The following is a 15832-nucleotide window of genomic DNA, read 5'->3' on the forward strand; positions in this document are numbered from 1 at the left end:
GCAGCAGGTACACAGCTCTAAGATCTCACACAGCATGTGTCATCAATTACTGTCTGCTGATGAGCACTGCAATGCCCAAGGTCAAAGCAATGTAATTCACAGTAAGGCATGATGGTTTCAAAATTACTGAGATTCAACGTCAGAAACGCACGGAGGCTTTAGTGCTCAATGGCAGAACACCTGCCTACCATGCACAAGAGAGGTCCAAGCCCCAGGACCAAGCAGCACAAGCCTGAAAGGTGTCCAGTCCATTCAAGTGCCAAGACATGTAATTATACACAAATAAAAATTCAACTGTAGAGAACAACATGAAAATAGAAAACTATTTAATAGTAGCCGTAAGTAGTGTTTTGTTTGCCTAAAAACATACATAAATGAAGTGAACACTTACCGGTCACCATTGTTACAAAACTGGATACTATCAACTTTATCCTAAAGGGAAAAAGCAAATATGAATACTATCATCTCTGTTATTATATATGTATTAATTCACTGAACAAGTTTGTGTTCAAAGAAGTACATTTGGAGGCCAGTAAGGTAGCACATGCCTTTAATCCCAGCACTTGGGAAACAGAGACAAGTGGATCTCTTTGAGTTCAAAGCCAGGACTCAGAGTGAGTTCCAGGACAGCCAAGGCTATAGTCTCTGCTGAGTCCTGTATGGCCTTGGGGGGGAACAAAATGACATGGTTTCTTCCCTGGGGACAGGGCCAGCAGACGTGGGCCTCCGTGAATATCGATGGCTGACATAAGCACAAAGCTTGTCTGTGTAATAATATACGAATTTTCATGTTCCTCCAAGGACCGCCCTCCCTGTTAACGTTAATGACTCCATGACAAAATATTCGGAGACAGCATGAGTCCAGGAGGAGAATGTGTGGCTAGTATCTTAGCAAAATGGTAAACACTGGGACAGTCCTTAAGGCTATGGAAAGAACTCTAAAAACACAAGTTCAAAAACATATAATTTCTCAACTATGCAAAATATGGGGATGCAATATGAATTGAGAGGCTTAGCTTGTCAGAAAGATACGAAGGCAGGCAGATTACTAAATTCAAGGTCAGCCTGGGACACAGCAAGGCTAGGTCCAGGTGTGGTAGAATAGGACAGGGCCCCACCCAGCTACCAGCTACCTAAGCTTCTGTGCTTGAGAGAGGCAGGCAGATCTCTGAATCCTTTTGTGATGTTGAAAGAAAATGTGCTTGCTGCTTTCTAAGAATCAAGGGGCTGGGATCACAGGATGCAGATTCTTAGGATAATCAAAAGAAAACCTAAAGAAAAGACTGGGCTATGATCTGCAGGAGAGGGGCTGTCCAGAGAATTTTTTTGACTAGCAAGAGAAAACTGCTTGGAGAGCTGTCTGGAGCAGAATAAAAAGAGTGCTGTCTTAAGAGATCTCCAGAGAAAGCAGATCAGAGAAAAAGCAGAGCAGAGAAAGGGCAGTCTGTAAAGCAGCAGAGCACAGGCCACCAGCTTGGACTCTCGCCATCCAGAACCCTCTCCAAGCCAAGGTTGGTCCTTGGCAAGTCTCTTGTCTCCAAAATAATAAATGCATTGGTTTAACAGCAAGAAATTGACTTGGCTGATCATTCTATCTATGTGAATCACATCTATGGAAAATCTTTACTAAGAGTACCTTTCAAGAGAACCACACTTATAGAAAAAGATGTACAAAACCATAGCCATGTTTAAAACTACACCATGACAAGATGGCAAGCAAAGATAACGCACGCAGACCGATCAAAACAGATGGAAAGAATACAGCATCTTATGTACAAAACATGCTCTCCTTCAGCATGACCTGAACAATTATTTTTATTATTTATATTTATTTTATATTTATATTTATTTTATATATATTATTATTATTACTATTATTATTTATTAAATAAACTCCCTAATACAAACTGTCTTCCATAAAACCTTAGGACTGGTATCTGATTCCCAAAGCACTCATGGTGTCTCACAACGACGTGGGTAACTCCAGTTCCAGGGACTTCAGTCCTCAAAGAGCACTACCCACACAAGTAACTCATAAAAACTCATACTTAGAGGTCAAAATTTAAGGTAAAAATGTTTCTTACTGTGTGTGTAGCATGTGTGAATGTGTATATACATAGCCATTCCTGTGCAATACTGGGTGCCTTCCCTACCCGTCTCTACCTTAAATTTTTGAGTCAAGTTTTTCTAAGCATATTAAATCTGACTACACAAGGGAGCCCCCTCCTGCCCCAAGAATGGCCTGTGTCTCTTCATCCTCCAGCAGGGATGTACGGGATCCAAACTCAGGTCACCATGCTCAGACAATAAGCACTTTACCCATACACCCTAGGAAAACTGCCCATTAAAGATAATCTAGTCCTTGATAAATATTCTAAAATACTGACAGCTTACTAGACATTCACAAAACAGCATTCTGACTACAAGAACTTGGTTAGAATAAGAGATTTGCTTTAATATAAATCATTGCAATTGTCATATCCAAGAATGGGGCTAAAGCAAGAGCAGTGTTTCCAGGCCAGGCTGTTTTACAAAGTGAGGACAGGCAGGGTCACAGACAAGTCTGGGGACCGGAGACTAAAGCTAAAGGAACGTACATTTACAATGTCCATCTGAGCTGTCAATCATCTCCCTCCATTAAAATGTCACTTTATATATAATCTGAGTACACTATAAATAAAAATCTTGTACCTGAACACTGTCATTCTTACTTGTTCTGAGGCTGAGATGCATATAGCACAGGGTAGCCTCCAGCTGCTCCCTTTGCAGTTAAGCATGACCCTGCAGTCCTTATCCTATTGCCTCTACCCCGCCAAGAGCCAGGACTACAGGTACAAACCACCATATATTTATCCAGCTTTGCATTTATAAACATGCAAATTCTCTACATTTTAGTGTTTTAGCTGTGCAGTGTGATTCAGTAAAAGCTGATCAGACTATCACTGGGGGTGAAGGGGAGTAGTGAAGCATTAGTCAGCATGTGTGTCACCCTGGGTTCAATCCCCAGCACTGTGCAGAAAAAAATGCAATGACTTCATACTTCAGCATGTAACTACTCTGTAGATGACTGCACACGTGAGCATACAGCAGATAACAGTATGCACAAGACCTGTCTAGTCCAGTCAGACCAAACTCCATCACAGAGAGGAGTCCCCCACAAAGCCCCACCCCTAGCAGAGGAGCAGACAGCAACTGTTAGCAGACAGGAAGAAGGTCAGTTTTCTCCACGAGGCACACCCTGGTAGGTTGGCCATGCTCCAGTGGAAGGCCATACATCTAAGAATATTTGAGCAGCATAAACTGGCCTTGACTGGGGGGTAGAAGATGCCAAAAGGCTGGGTGAGTAGAGAGAGTAGGGCTAAGAACAGCCCCTCAGTTAACAGCACACACTGTTCTTTGAGAGAGCCCACCCACGTGGAGCATGTTCACAGCTGCCTGCAACTCCAGCTCCAGAGGATCTAATAATACCCTCCCTCCCTCTGGCCTTCTCTGACACCTGCACTCAAATGGACTGCACTCCACCCACCCTACAGACCCACAGACCCCTACACACACACACACACACACACACACACACACACACACACACACACACACACACTCACACACACACACACACACACACACACACTCACACACACACCCATACAGGTGCACCACACACCCCACAGACCCACCCACACCCACACCCCACAGATTCTTCCCCACCTACACACACACACCACCCACCACCCACCCAACACCTACACACACCATTTTTAAAGAGAAGGAAAACAAGCAGGGCAGAGAGGCAGAGATCCTAAGAGTGGCAGGCATACAGCTACGATCCTAGCACTCAACAGGCTGAGGCAGGAGTTTGACAGCTCCATGAAGTACAACAAAGGGAGACTAGATCCTGTCTCAGAAAACCCAAGGGAAAAACATTACTTAAAATAAAATAATCTGTTCAGCAACAACCACCCAGTTAGATTAGTAAAATTGGGCTTAGAAGTAAAAGAATTATCAATCAATTACAGAATTTTAAGAATGAATGCTTACAGTGTGGCTTTCAAGTTCGGCGATTTTTTCAGGAGCTTCGAATCCCAGAAAGTACATCCTGATTACATGGTCAGTACTCCCTGTGGCTAAAAACATACCGCCTGAAATAAAGATGTCCAAGTTTAAATATGCAGCTTGCAACAAATATACCAACAAAACACACTTCCTCTATACATGGAGCAGAAAGTCCTCTTCCTGGAAATCAGAGCTGTCTCTACGAATCCATCCTCAGTGCCCCAGGTAAGTTCATAAAGTTGCGCTCTGTTCTGTTCCACCTGGACACCCCTATCTCTCTCAGCTCAGCCTTACTGAGCAAGACAGGCAGCACCACACTGAGCATCGGTGCCCTAAAGACCAGGGACAAAGCAGATGCTTCAGTGTAGAGCTCACCTGTGACAGTGTCACTTCCTGAGGAAAATGCATCAGGCCTAGTCTATAAAATTTGCCAATCAAGTCCACTGGACAAGAAAATAAGGGTTATAATTTTCCAAGATTCTGTGTTAAATATAAATAAATTTAAAGTCAGACAGAATATAAAAAACAATGTCCTATACATGACATTAGAACAGTTTATCTTATACCATGAGCCTCCTTGCTGGGAATTATCTCTTGTAAGACTAATGACCCCGAACACTGTTAAGATAGGAAAGGGGAAGAAAGTGAGTGGGAAGACCCCACATCAACTCCTTGTCAAGCCTGCCTCTATGGTCAAGTTTGTCTTTGTTCCTTTAAACCCAGTACTTAAAAATCTAATGAAAATCTACATTAAGTACAGAAAAAAATAAAATGGTAATTGTAGGTTACAGCTAATAATATAAAGAACAGAAGTCATCAACTACCTTTCTGATTGAGTAAATGTTAAATTAAACTAAGGAAAAGCAAGCATCAAGTCTGATCTTACCAACACTAAATGAAGAACACAGCATCTGAACACCAGGCCTTGGCTTTTCCGTGAACTTCAGGGGGCGTGGACTTTAAAAGAAGATGATATGCCTTTAGAATACATGATGACACACATTAGAGCACTGGAGGTTTGTCTAGGATTACGGACTCAGTCACTGGGTTTCTAAGGAGCTTTTACCAAGAGCCGTTTCACTGGCCCTACACCATTGCTTCAGGCCCAGCACAGTAACATTATTAACAGCTCTTTGTGCTAGAGATCTAACTCAACTAGTGTGCTGACTGCTTGCTTGCCTTAGACAAACCTGAGTTCAGTCACGAACACCACATAAATTTAACAGACCCAGTGGGCCATGTCAACATGCTTCTGTGAGAGTGCCTTGTCAGTGAAGGATTTTAGTCTAGCTCCTCCTCACCTGTGACAAAATACATCTCAGTATCAATCTTTAACTTTCGTCAAAAAATACTGAAGTCAGAGGCTGGGGTACATTACAAATTCAGATAAAAACATTTGCTACATGCCTATAATCTCAAAAGTTGTTCATCAACATGGTAACAAAAATGAAAATACATAAAATCTCCCAATTGAGTTCAAGATATACTCATAAATTTCTGCTCCAATGTCACAAACTTTTAATCCCAGAGGGGAAAGTGCATCTGTGAACTAGAGGCCAGCCTGATCTGCACAGTAAAGTTTTAGGTTCTGAATTATGTTACAGGTTCTACAGTATCAGCCTTTAAACATAAACAAGCACTTTAATCCATCCCTCAAGCCCATCACTAGACTAGGTACTGAGCATTCACAAGCAGCTTGGAGCCGCTCCTCTCCAGCAGTAAAGGCTCTTGAAGGCCATGCCTCTGTCTCAATTTCTGATTCCACACATAACTCTCCATTTCTCTCTATTCTAAATCCACATCCACTACTTGAATCTGCTTACAGAGAGAAAGATAAAGTCCTTTAACTTCTGTCCCATAAAGCACATGCAGTAACAAGTTCAGGAAGAAACTGCCCCATGTAGATCACTCACCTGAATTTCAAGGACTCTAAATCCCACTGCCAAAAGCAAACAGTGCCATCAGCACCAGTAGAAACCATGTACCGCTGAGGTCCTTTGGCCATTGGGCTAAACTGAAAGTCAAAAAAAATATGAATCATCTTCCAGAGTTTCTCCTTGGTTTCTAACTTAGCAGTTGCCTCAAGCTCATGTCAACCAACATGCTAAGAAAATAAAGTACAGGGGTTGGGGATTTAGCTCAGCGATAGAGCGCTTGCCTAGCGAGCACAAAGCCCTGGGTTCGGTCCCCAGCTCCGAAAAAAAGAAAAAAGAAAAAAAAAAAAGAAAAGAAAAGAAAAGAAAAGAAAGTACAAATTCAAGCTGTAGTGACATCAGTGAGAACTCTTTTTTTTTCTTTTTTTTTTATTAACTTGAGTATTTCTTATATACATTTCAAGTGTTATTCCCTTTCCCCAGTGAGAACTCTTAAGAGTACACGTTTACTCACATGTGGTTCTGATGAATTTTCAATATTAAGTAAACAAGAACCAGAAACCAGAAACTGTGTCTTTATATGACACGGTGAAGATCCAGTTTTAGGATCCTAGAAGCATACCAGATCTGAACTTCAACATCCCATACTAGTCAGTGGGAAAACCAGGCCCTAGCCCATGAAAAGTACATGACATAATGACATGCATAATGACAAGCGGAAAAACATAAACTAAACCCAAGTACAAGACAAAGGGACTCCCATTGATCTGGGAGGAAGCCATGGGTGCTATGGAAGGTGGCATATGCTTGAGGCTGCAACACAAGAACACACTCCAAATAACACCACTGACTGTCAGATCTTACAGAATAAACGGAGCTAAAGAAAACACCAAGCTCTACTGAAATGGCAGAATAAGAAAGTCATTTGTATTTGGCAAGTACAGTGTGCTAACCAACTAGCTGGCTAGGGGCAGTGGTGGCACACACCTTTAATCCCCAGCACTGCAGAAGCAGGTGATCTCTGTGAGTTCAAGACCAGCCTGGTGTAGGAGTTCTAGAGTTACATAGAGAAATTCCCATCTCAAAAACAAACCAAGAAAGAAAACCTGAAACTGGGCTAAGGAGAGAGAACACAAAGACAGAAGGCTTCCTAGGCCCTGAGCCCAATAAAATCAAGAATACTGACACTGTGGTGTCTACAAAAATGCTCTTATGTCACAGGGGTTCTGCACCAAACCTCCAGATATACAGTCTGCTGCCCCATTCCCCTCCACTACAGCTTTGCTAATCCAGCCTGGACTGATACACTGGTTTCTAAAAGCTCTACAGCAGTGCTACAGCTACAACCAACACAGTGATCCTCCTGCCTCAGCTTCCTGAACACTGGGCTTATTAGCAAGCATTGCCCACCACACCCACCCAATCTGCACTTTCAAATGTGTTAATAACTGTGTGGGCAGTCCACACCCAATCTGCGCTCTCTAATGTGTTAACTATGTGTGAACTGTGGGGGGCTGAGGGAAGGGAGTCCATACCCAATCTGCACCTTCAAATGTGTTAACTCTGTGTGTGTGTGTGTGTGTGTGTGTGTGTGTGTGTGTGTGTGTGTGTTCTAACATGTTTGCTTCATTCTATGCATCACTGAAGTAATTTCAATTACAGAGTGGCTACCTGAGCAAAACCTACCTCTTATACTGCCTCTTCTGTCTTCTGACCTTCCAACTCACTAGTTCTTTCTCCAATTCCTTGTTGTATCCATATTATGTTAAACTACTGAATTTCTGAATCTACTGAATTTGTTTTGAGGGTTGAGGCCCTGTTTTTTAGGAAGCAGGATCTTGCTATATAGGCCAGAACTGGCTTTGAACTCATGACTCTCCTATTGGCATTAAAGGCCTAGCTACTACACAAAGCTTCAGCCACTTGAGCTTTTAAATTAGCTATAGATTCAACTGCAGAGTTTGCCTCTGCTTCTGGTTCAATGGTGGAATTGCTTCTGTGTAAGCACAAGCCAAGCCAATGCAGACCTAGAACATGTATTTCTTGTTCTCGGTTCTGTTATACTACTCACCATTGCATAGTTCCTGTCCAGTGAAGCTTGGATCTTATTATTAGTATTTATTTGCATTTTCCTCTAATATTCCTTCTTTTATCCCTTATGTGTGCTTGTCTCTAAATGAAGCAACTTATGTTTTTAGCCTGCGGCAGATTGGTGATTACTGATCAGGGAAAACTGCGATTCTTTGAAGCCGGGCTCTGGTTTCTGTAAAGGTATCGATATATTTCTAGACCATCCTCACTTCTAGGATGAAACTCTTCTGATTGTGACAGGGTTGTCCTTATTTTTTACCAAAGCCCTGCACCACAAGTCATACTTTCTATCCTTATCTGCCCTTAACCCATGAATCCACATCAGACATTCAACTAAACATCCCAACCCCTAAATACGAGTCTCGTCTATACTAGAGCTTTTTACTACATCTTAGCCAACTAGTATCCCATTACAAAACATCAGCTCTTTAATGTCTGTGCAGTGTTCCTAGCAATTTTACGGTAAGACCTACTGAGCCAATCAATGGTTGTAAGGTGGTAATCATTGGATTCTAACATAGAATGTCAGATATGCCGTGCCTTCTGACAGGAGAGCTGGCATCTCAACCTGATACTCTCCATGCAACAGCAGAGCTGTAACAAGAATTCCCAAGGCCTGCCACAGATATCAAACACAATTCTCACTGCCCCAAAGCTACACACGAAAATGGAGCCAACTCTGTACTTCACAGCAAATGCAACATGTCAACAAAAGCTTCACAAATCAGCTAACGATGGAAATCAACCCAAGAAATGTGATTAGAAACATATCAATCAAAGGCTGGGTGGGCGTGCTGGTGCACCCCTTAAATCCCAGCACTCAGGCAGAGGCAGAGTTCAGAACCCACAGGTCCTGAAGGTCCCTTCATGAATATCAGAGTACACTGCTCTGACAGAGCACACTGATTTAGGGGAAACACAAAGCAAAGTGGGAAGCCACCCAAGATCCCACCCGCTATTCCCTAGACCGCAGCTGAGATGCCCAGGTCCCTCCACCATGGAGAACTGACAGAGGAAAACAGGGACTGGAGTGTCTTTCAGCTCTACACCAACCAACCATAAAATTTGCAAGCTGTTTTATTTCCAATTCGAACTATTCAAATAAATTTACTCTATTTGCATGACAACTGCCAATTTTAACATTACCAAGTAGGTTGTTTTTAAAAGAATTATGCTTTAGAATTATGAGCTGAAACAGTTACAAAAGAACCTGACACTGGCAGAGTTTGCTGTAGACACAACCTGAAATGGTCAGGAAGGCTGGCCAGCTGACAGGCCACAGGGACCCACTACGCTTTTCCACACTTCCGTGTTGAAAACTACTTTCCACTTTAAAAAATAAATTTAATCTACTCAATTTCACAAGTTTTAAACAGAAACATAACATTGCCAGTTTATAACAGGCTCTCAGCCAATTCACCCACTGAGCAGTCAGTCCCTCAGAGGGCAAGTCCCCCCTCCTTCTTATGTGTTCTTTTTCCCTAATTTGTAGGGAAATCACCAGACTTAGAGATGCCTCAGGGGTCAAGAGCACTCATTGACTCACACTACTCTTACAGAAGATGTGGGTTCAATTCTCAGCACGAATAGGGCTTTCTAGCCTCCATGGGCAATGCATACACAATGGTATACAAACATAGATATAAGCAAAACACCCATAAAATAAAAATAAATTTAAAAAATATATATCCAAGTTTTTAAAACACCATATAATCACATTATCTCGCCATTTTTCAATTGAAACGTCAAGTTTTGTTGCCACTAGGCTACAAGTTACCTGCAAAGATGTAATTGACCCCGTGTGTCCTTGCAGCACAGCAACCGGGGCGCACGTCCTCAAGCACCACACCCTAATGATCTTATCACAGCTTCCTGCGGCAATCAGTGTGTTCTCGTAGTTCACTGCCATGTCTGAAATCTCTGCAGAATGGCCTCTTAACGTAGACAACAAGCGGCCATTGTGTGTTGACCAAATCTTTACCAAACAATCATCTGAACCCTAAGAAAAAGCAATACCCCAATACACATGTTAACACAGCATCCATTAAACACAAAGAGAGAGCCCACTATTAACCCAGCCCCTTCCAGACAAACACTGAAATAGTACAATCACCAGAACACATCTGAGATAGATAGTATTTCCCAAACAAAGGTTCTACATAAAACAGTGTCTGTGGATCAGATTCTCCATATTTTATTTTCACAAAGTCTTTTTCCAAGAATGCAGTGGGTACCACCCTAATACCTAATACCTGTTCCCAATACCAGCTGAAGGAATAAGTTAGATCACCAAGCTACAAAATCAAGCTTGACACATCCAGATTCCCGGGACCAGACTACACACAGTAGTGGGGAAAGTACCCTCCTTTCAGATAAGCAAACACAAGTCTCAAACTCGCAGTCCCCAAACCAGATAGTACTCATCATTTAACACAGCCGAGTATGTTTTCTGTCCACTTTTAAAAAACTTATTTTTCTCCTAAAAACACTGGAAATATCACTATATAGTTTTCAAATATGCACTTGAACACAGAAAGGTTGTTTTATAATGAATCTGTTTTCCTAAATCAGGGATTAATCTATGTAACCCTAAGTCATCACTAACAAGTTAAGAATTCTGTTGGGGGGTGAGGAGGAATTTTTTTATATTTAAGGTTAATTTTGGGGTTGGGGATTTAGTTCAGTGGTAGAGCACTTGCCTAGCAAGCACAAGGACCTGGGTTTGGTCCTCAGCTCCGGGAAAAAAAAAGAAAAAAGATTAAAAAAAAAAAAAGATTAATTTTGATATAACTTAACTCCTTAAATCTCAAACAGGCTAGAAAACAAATTTTTATTTAGTTATGTAATTTCTATTATTTGGAAACAGAGTATATATCCAACAGAGCTGGAGAGACAGCTCCACAGTTATTCTGAAGCTGAGTAGACCCAACAGCCCTCAAACGCACTGTCACCTCCCCATCAGCTATAGAAGAGTCTTCAACATTTAGAACCACCATTCTCAAAACAGCCCAGACCTGACAATGCTCCTTGGTCACCTGAAATACATACTGAAACTACAAAATGTCAGGCCCTGCAGCAGATCTAGCAGACCTCCCATGTTCTTTCTGATGCACCAAAGAGTCCTAAGGAAGGAGGCCACAGCACTCCAGGTGGAACCAAATTGAAGTTAAGAAGTTAACTCACTGTAAAGATTCTATGTCCTGTCCTATCAAATGCTACACAGTACACAGCAGACAGATGTCCGAGAATCCTCCTGTGCATCTTTATATGCTGGTACATAGTTCCTGGGAATGCTGTGCTAAAAGTGGAACACCCTGTGAGCTGCTTTCCTCGATGTATGTCCACTAGAAATAAAAACAACAGAATGGTTAAGGGGCCATAGGTAAAAACTAAAAAGATCCCTAAACAGACCCTGGAGGGTAAGGAAAGCACATCTACTTGAGAAGCCCAAAGGACTCTCAGTCCTAATTCTACTGTAGTGACAGAGCCACTATGGTCTTTCTCAGTTACTTTTAATTATCTTACGTCAAGGAATGGACATTTGGTATGTATTACTACTTTACTAACAGAATTCTACCAGCATTTCCACAGCATGTATAAAGTCTGCAGGATAACTCAACAAACAGTTTTGGGTACCGCATAGGCCAACCTCACTCACCCAGACTCGGTGGGGGGCCATAATTCACGGGCATTTCAGGAGGTCTTCCTCTGTGAAGAGCAGCAAAGGCAGAGCCCTTCCACACTGTGTGCCTGCAGTCTTTAAAATGAATTTTAGATACACATAAAATCTTGAAAGTTAAACCCAAAGAAAGATTTTATACAATACTTACGTATATTTAATAAACTCTTTATTCAAGTTTTACCAACTAATATACTAATATACAACAGAAAAGCCTGGGAGGTTTATTATACTATTTCTGAGGGGAAACTTGAAACATCTCAGATACAGCAGTAACACAGCACAGCACTTTACAATCCACCAAGTGCTTTCCACATACATCAGCTCATGGAATCCTCACAACAACCCTGTGAGGTAGGTGTTTCTGCTAATCACAAATGAGGTAAAGGAGGCTCACAGGTTCCAGGACCTTTAAAGAGATCCATGTAAATCATTACTTGTAGGGACTGTAATACTGAGTCAACTTTATTTTTCAATGCAAAATACCATACAACATTAAAAATGAGCAGTCTTATCACAACTGACCCCAGTGTTCAAAAGTGAAGAATTTTTAGAAGATATTTTGATGTATCTAAAAATCTTTGACTTGACTCATTCGTTTTGAAATCTGTTGGCTTGCCTTGAGCTCATTAGGAAGAATTGACCAGTTCAAGTTAAATAGCTTCCTACTTTAGGGTGAAGGCAGCTCTTACCCAGGTTTGTGTGAGCCTTCTAAAGCTGCAATCCCACTGGATGTAAAGGAACCACACTAAGGGTACCTGCCCCACTTGAGGTCACAGAAGAACAGAGGCCAACACACAGACCTTGTGCTCCATCCTGCTTCACAACTCTGGAACAAGGGAGAGGCATCACGCTACACCTCCACTGAGCGGAGCTCAGGTGCCCCTAACTGACAGGTAGGCATGCTGTGTTTCACACGAACAGAAAGCGTTCTCTGGCACTAGCACAAAACACGAGCAGAAACAGAGCCTCGCTGAGGTCTCTTCTGACAGTTCTCACACAGGCAGGCCTCATCACAGAACAACTGAGCTTTAGCTTGACACGGGAGAAAGGAAATGCACTACCGGAGCAACCGCGGTAAGACAACTAACTATGGAGGATTACAAAGTGAACAGGGCAGGGTAATCTCCTGATGAGAGCCAGGGTGGCAAGGCTACCTGTCAGGCACTAAGAAACAACTAAGGCTGGTAGGCTGGTCTGGCAGGAAACCAAGCAGGGTGCTCTTTCTCAGTCAGGCTTTGTACTACTGGAGCATCTAAGAGGTAGCATCACGTCAGCAACAGCTCATAACAAAATAGTCATGGTGAAATTGAAGTATGCTAACATCAGAACCAACACACGTGCCCATTAGCATTTATCCACATGTATACATACAGCATATCACACATAGGTGCTTAGTCTACGTCAGGTATATGAAGCTAACAGAAAAAGTAGAGCAGTTCCAAACATTTTGCTAGCACATAACTTAGCAAAAAAAAAAAAAAGTTAGTAAAAAAATGAAAGAAATCATGCAAGTTTACATTTTTGGTGCATGTTTTTCAAGCTGCTACTGTATTTATAAAAAAAAATCATTTCTCCTTATTATGACAAAAGACTTTCAGAATCTAAATATCAAAAGAAATAATCTAGTATTTAAAGAGTTTATTAGACATATACAATTACATCCATTGAAGTTATGAGTGAGCTACAAAAATGGAAAACCTAAGGACTCACATTGATAAAAGCTCAAGCACATCTTAAATTCAAGCTTTTGACCTTAACATCTGCATCTTTGTAAGTTTTTGAAATGGAGAAGGACCCAGTAAACACATGATGAATTCAAAGCTCTAACTGATGTCAGAATGTATAGTCCACGGTATTACATTACCTTCCACAGCTTCACAACCATAACGTAAGCTACCAACACAAAGCAGAACGGCTTCAAATTAAGGTACCTTTTGCTGTTCGTAGCAGAGACTGCCTTCCTGCACCCAGCAAAGACGTGACTCTTGAGATACTGGGCGGGGCCTCTTTGTCCAGCATTGGGCCGATGCGCTGGCAGATCTGCAGCAGGTGGTCAGGGGCCACATGCTTATTGGACAACACCTGGGTGGAGAGCGAAGTTTTAATAACACTGCATACAACAGTACTCAAACATTTTATTTAATTTATGATAGCCAGTTAAAATGAGAAAATCACACTGAAAACTATAAAACTTAGTAAGAAAAATTTAAAAAATTAAAAAAAAAACAGTAAACTGTTTAATGACTAACCAAACTTTCATAATTTTTCTTTACAGAAATCGACAATTTTTGGTGTGCGTGTCTCTGTCCTGTCTGTCTGTCTGTCTCTCCCTCTGTTCTTTTGTTTTTTTGAGGTTTCTCTGTATTCACTCTGCATATCGACCTGGCTTCAAACTCAAAAGATCTTCCAGCCTCTGCCTCCCAAGTGCTGAGATTAAATATGTGTGCCTAGGGCATTATTTTATTCTTAAACTTAAATGCAAATGACATAGAAAAGTCACACCAACTTTGAAAAGGGGCAAACAATATTCCACGTCAAGACTTGCTGTACAGGTGCAGTACCATAACCAGTGTTAGAAGACAGACAAATCCATGGAAGGAGCTGTACATGCAACAGAAAAGAGACTGACGTGTTTCTAAGGTACTCATCTCTGACAAAGGTGTAAACTACAAACAGTGCAGAAATATGTCTCCTAATAAATGCACTAGAACAAAAGCTGGTTAACATACTCTGCTGTGGTTGCATGTGTGGGAAGGTACAAGGGCCAGCTGAGCAGCAACACTGACTACTACAAATGAAAACTTTAGACCTATCCTAACAAAATGTACATGGAGATATAACCACCGTATATCATCTGAACTCAATCACTGAGTAAATTACGGACAACTTTCATACTGGTAAGAGAATTGAAACATAACAGACAAGAGAAACACTGCAAAGTACACATCAGATTTTTTTTTAAAGATTTATTTATTCATTTATTATATATAAGTACACTGTAGCTGTCTTCAGATACACCGGAAGAGGGAATGGGATCTCTTTACAGATGGTTGTGAGCCACCATGTGGTTGCTGGGAATTGAACTCAGGACCTCTGGAAGAGCAGTCAGGTGCTCTCTCCAGCCCCACACATCAGATTAAGAACTTGTATCTAGGGCAAATGAAAAGGGCTCAGGCCAGAGTTTGCAGCCGAATTCAAGCAACACAGCATCCGAATACTCATCTGTAAGAGCCCAATTGTGCAGACATCACCAAAGAAGGTGGTCCAGGGGCAAATGGGTGTGAAGACACCGGAAGAGCAGAGCACTGAGCCAAGCACAAGCCACTAGGAACCACTGCTATTATCAAGCAGGCTGGCCTGGTTAGCATTAAAAACTGGCCAGAAGCAAAAGCTGGTCAAACATTGTAATCCTAGCACTTGGAGGAAGAGGCAGAAATTCAATCCCATACTCAGGCACAAAGTCAATCCAAAACCACCTTGCACTGCTGTCAGACTCCAGCTCAAAGAGCAGAGGCAAAACAAAACTGAGAAAGAGCACATGGAGAAGCTTCAGATGGGCACTTAAGAAACCAGAGCTTGGGGTTGGGGATTTAGCTCAGTGGTAGAGCGCTTGCCTAGAAAGCGCAAGGCCCTAGGTTTGGTCCCCAGCTCTGAAAAAAAGAAAAGGAAAAAAAAAAAAAAAAGAAACCAGAGCTTTTGAAAACCGTACAGCCACCCCTCCTAGGTATCTGATAGTATATAAAACACACTCATGGAAGTAGGCCCACTAATGTTTTAAGATATCTGTGTATAACAGTTTTGCCTGCACCTGTGCAGTATGTGCATACCTTCAGACCAAGAGAGAGATTTCCCTAGAACTGGAGTTAAGGATGACTGTGACTTACCAAATGGGTGCTAGGAACCAAACCCCAAGACCTTCACAAAAGCATCAAGTGCTGTTAATCACTGAGTCACCCTCTGCAGGCCGTACATGAATAAAAAAACCTCTTTTCAATTAAGGTAAAAACTAACTTCTAGTAACAAATGAATAAGTAAACACACAGCACCAATATAATATTTAGCAATAAAAACAAATTCTTTTTTTTTTGTTTTTGGTTCTTTTTTTCGGAGCTGGGGACCGAACCCAGGGCCT

At 41.7% G+C, this 15832-nt stretch overlaps 1 protein-coding gene across 4 annotated transcripts in view; it reads right to left on the reverse strand.

Moving 5' to 3' along the window:
* Positions 1 to 15832, reverse strand: part of Brwd1 (bromodomain and WD repeat domain containing 1) — a 97519-nt gene that overhangs the window by 62480 nt on the left and 19207 nt on the right. For all 4 annotated transcript variants that reach the window (XM_006248186.5, NM_001371922.2, XM_039088408.2 and 1 more), the window contains exons 5-12: positions 13632 to 13782; positions 11677 to 11775; positions 11202 to 11362; positions 9796 to 10017; positions 5967 to 6067; positions 4940 to 5010; positions 4039 to 4139; positions 392 to 432 (exon numbers count right to left, since the gene is read on the reverse strand). In XM_006248186.5, coding sequence (XP_006248248.1) covers positions 392 to 432; positions 4039 to 4139; positions 4940 to 5010; positions 5967 to 6067; positions 9796 to 10017; positions 11202 to 11362; positions 11677 to 11775; positions 13632 to 13782 — 947 coding nt within the window. The remainder of the gene's footprint in view (positions 1 to 391; positions 433 to 4038; positions 4140 to 4939; positions 5011 to 5966; positions 6068 to 9795; positions 10018 to 11201; positions 11363 to 11676; positions 11776 to 13631; positions 13783 to 15832) is intronic.

The sequence above is a fragment of the Rattus norvegicus genome, chromosome 11 (genome assembly GCF_036323735.1).
Source record: "Rattus norvegicus strain BN/NHsdMcwi chromosome 11, GRCr8, whole genome shotgun sequence".
NCBI lineage: Eukaryota > Metazoa > Chordata > Mammalia > Rodentia > Muridae > Rattus > Rattus norvegicus.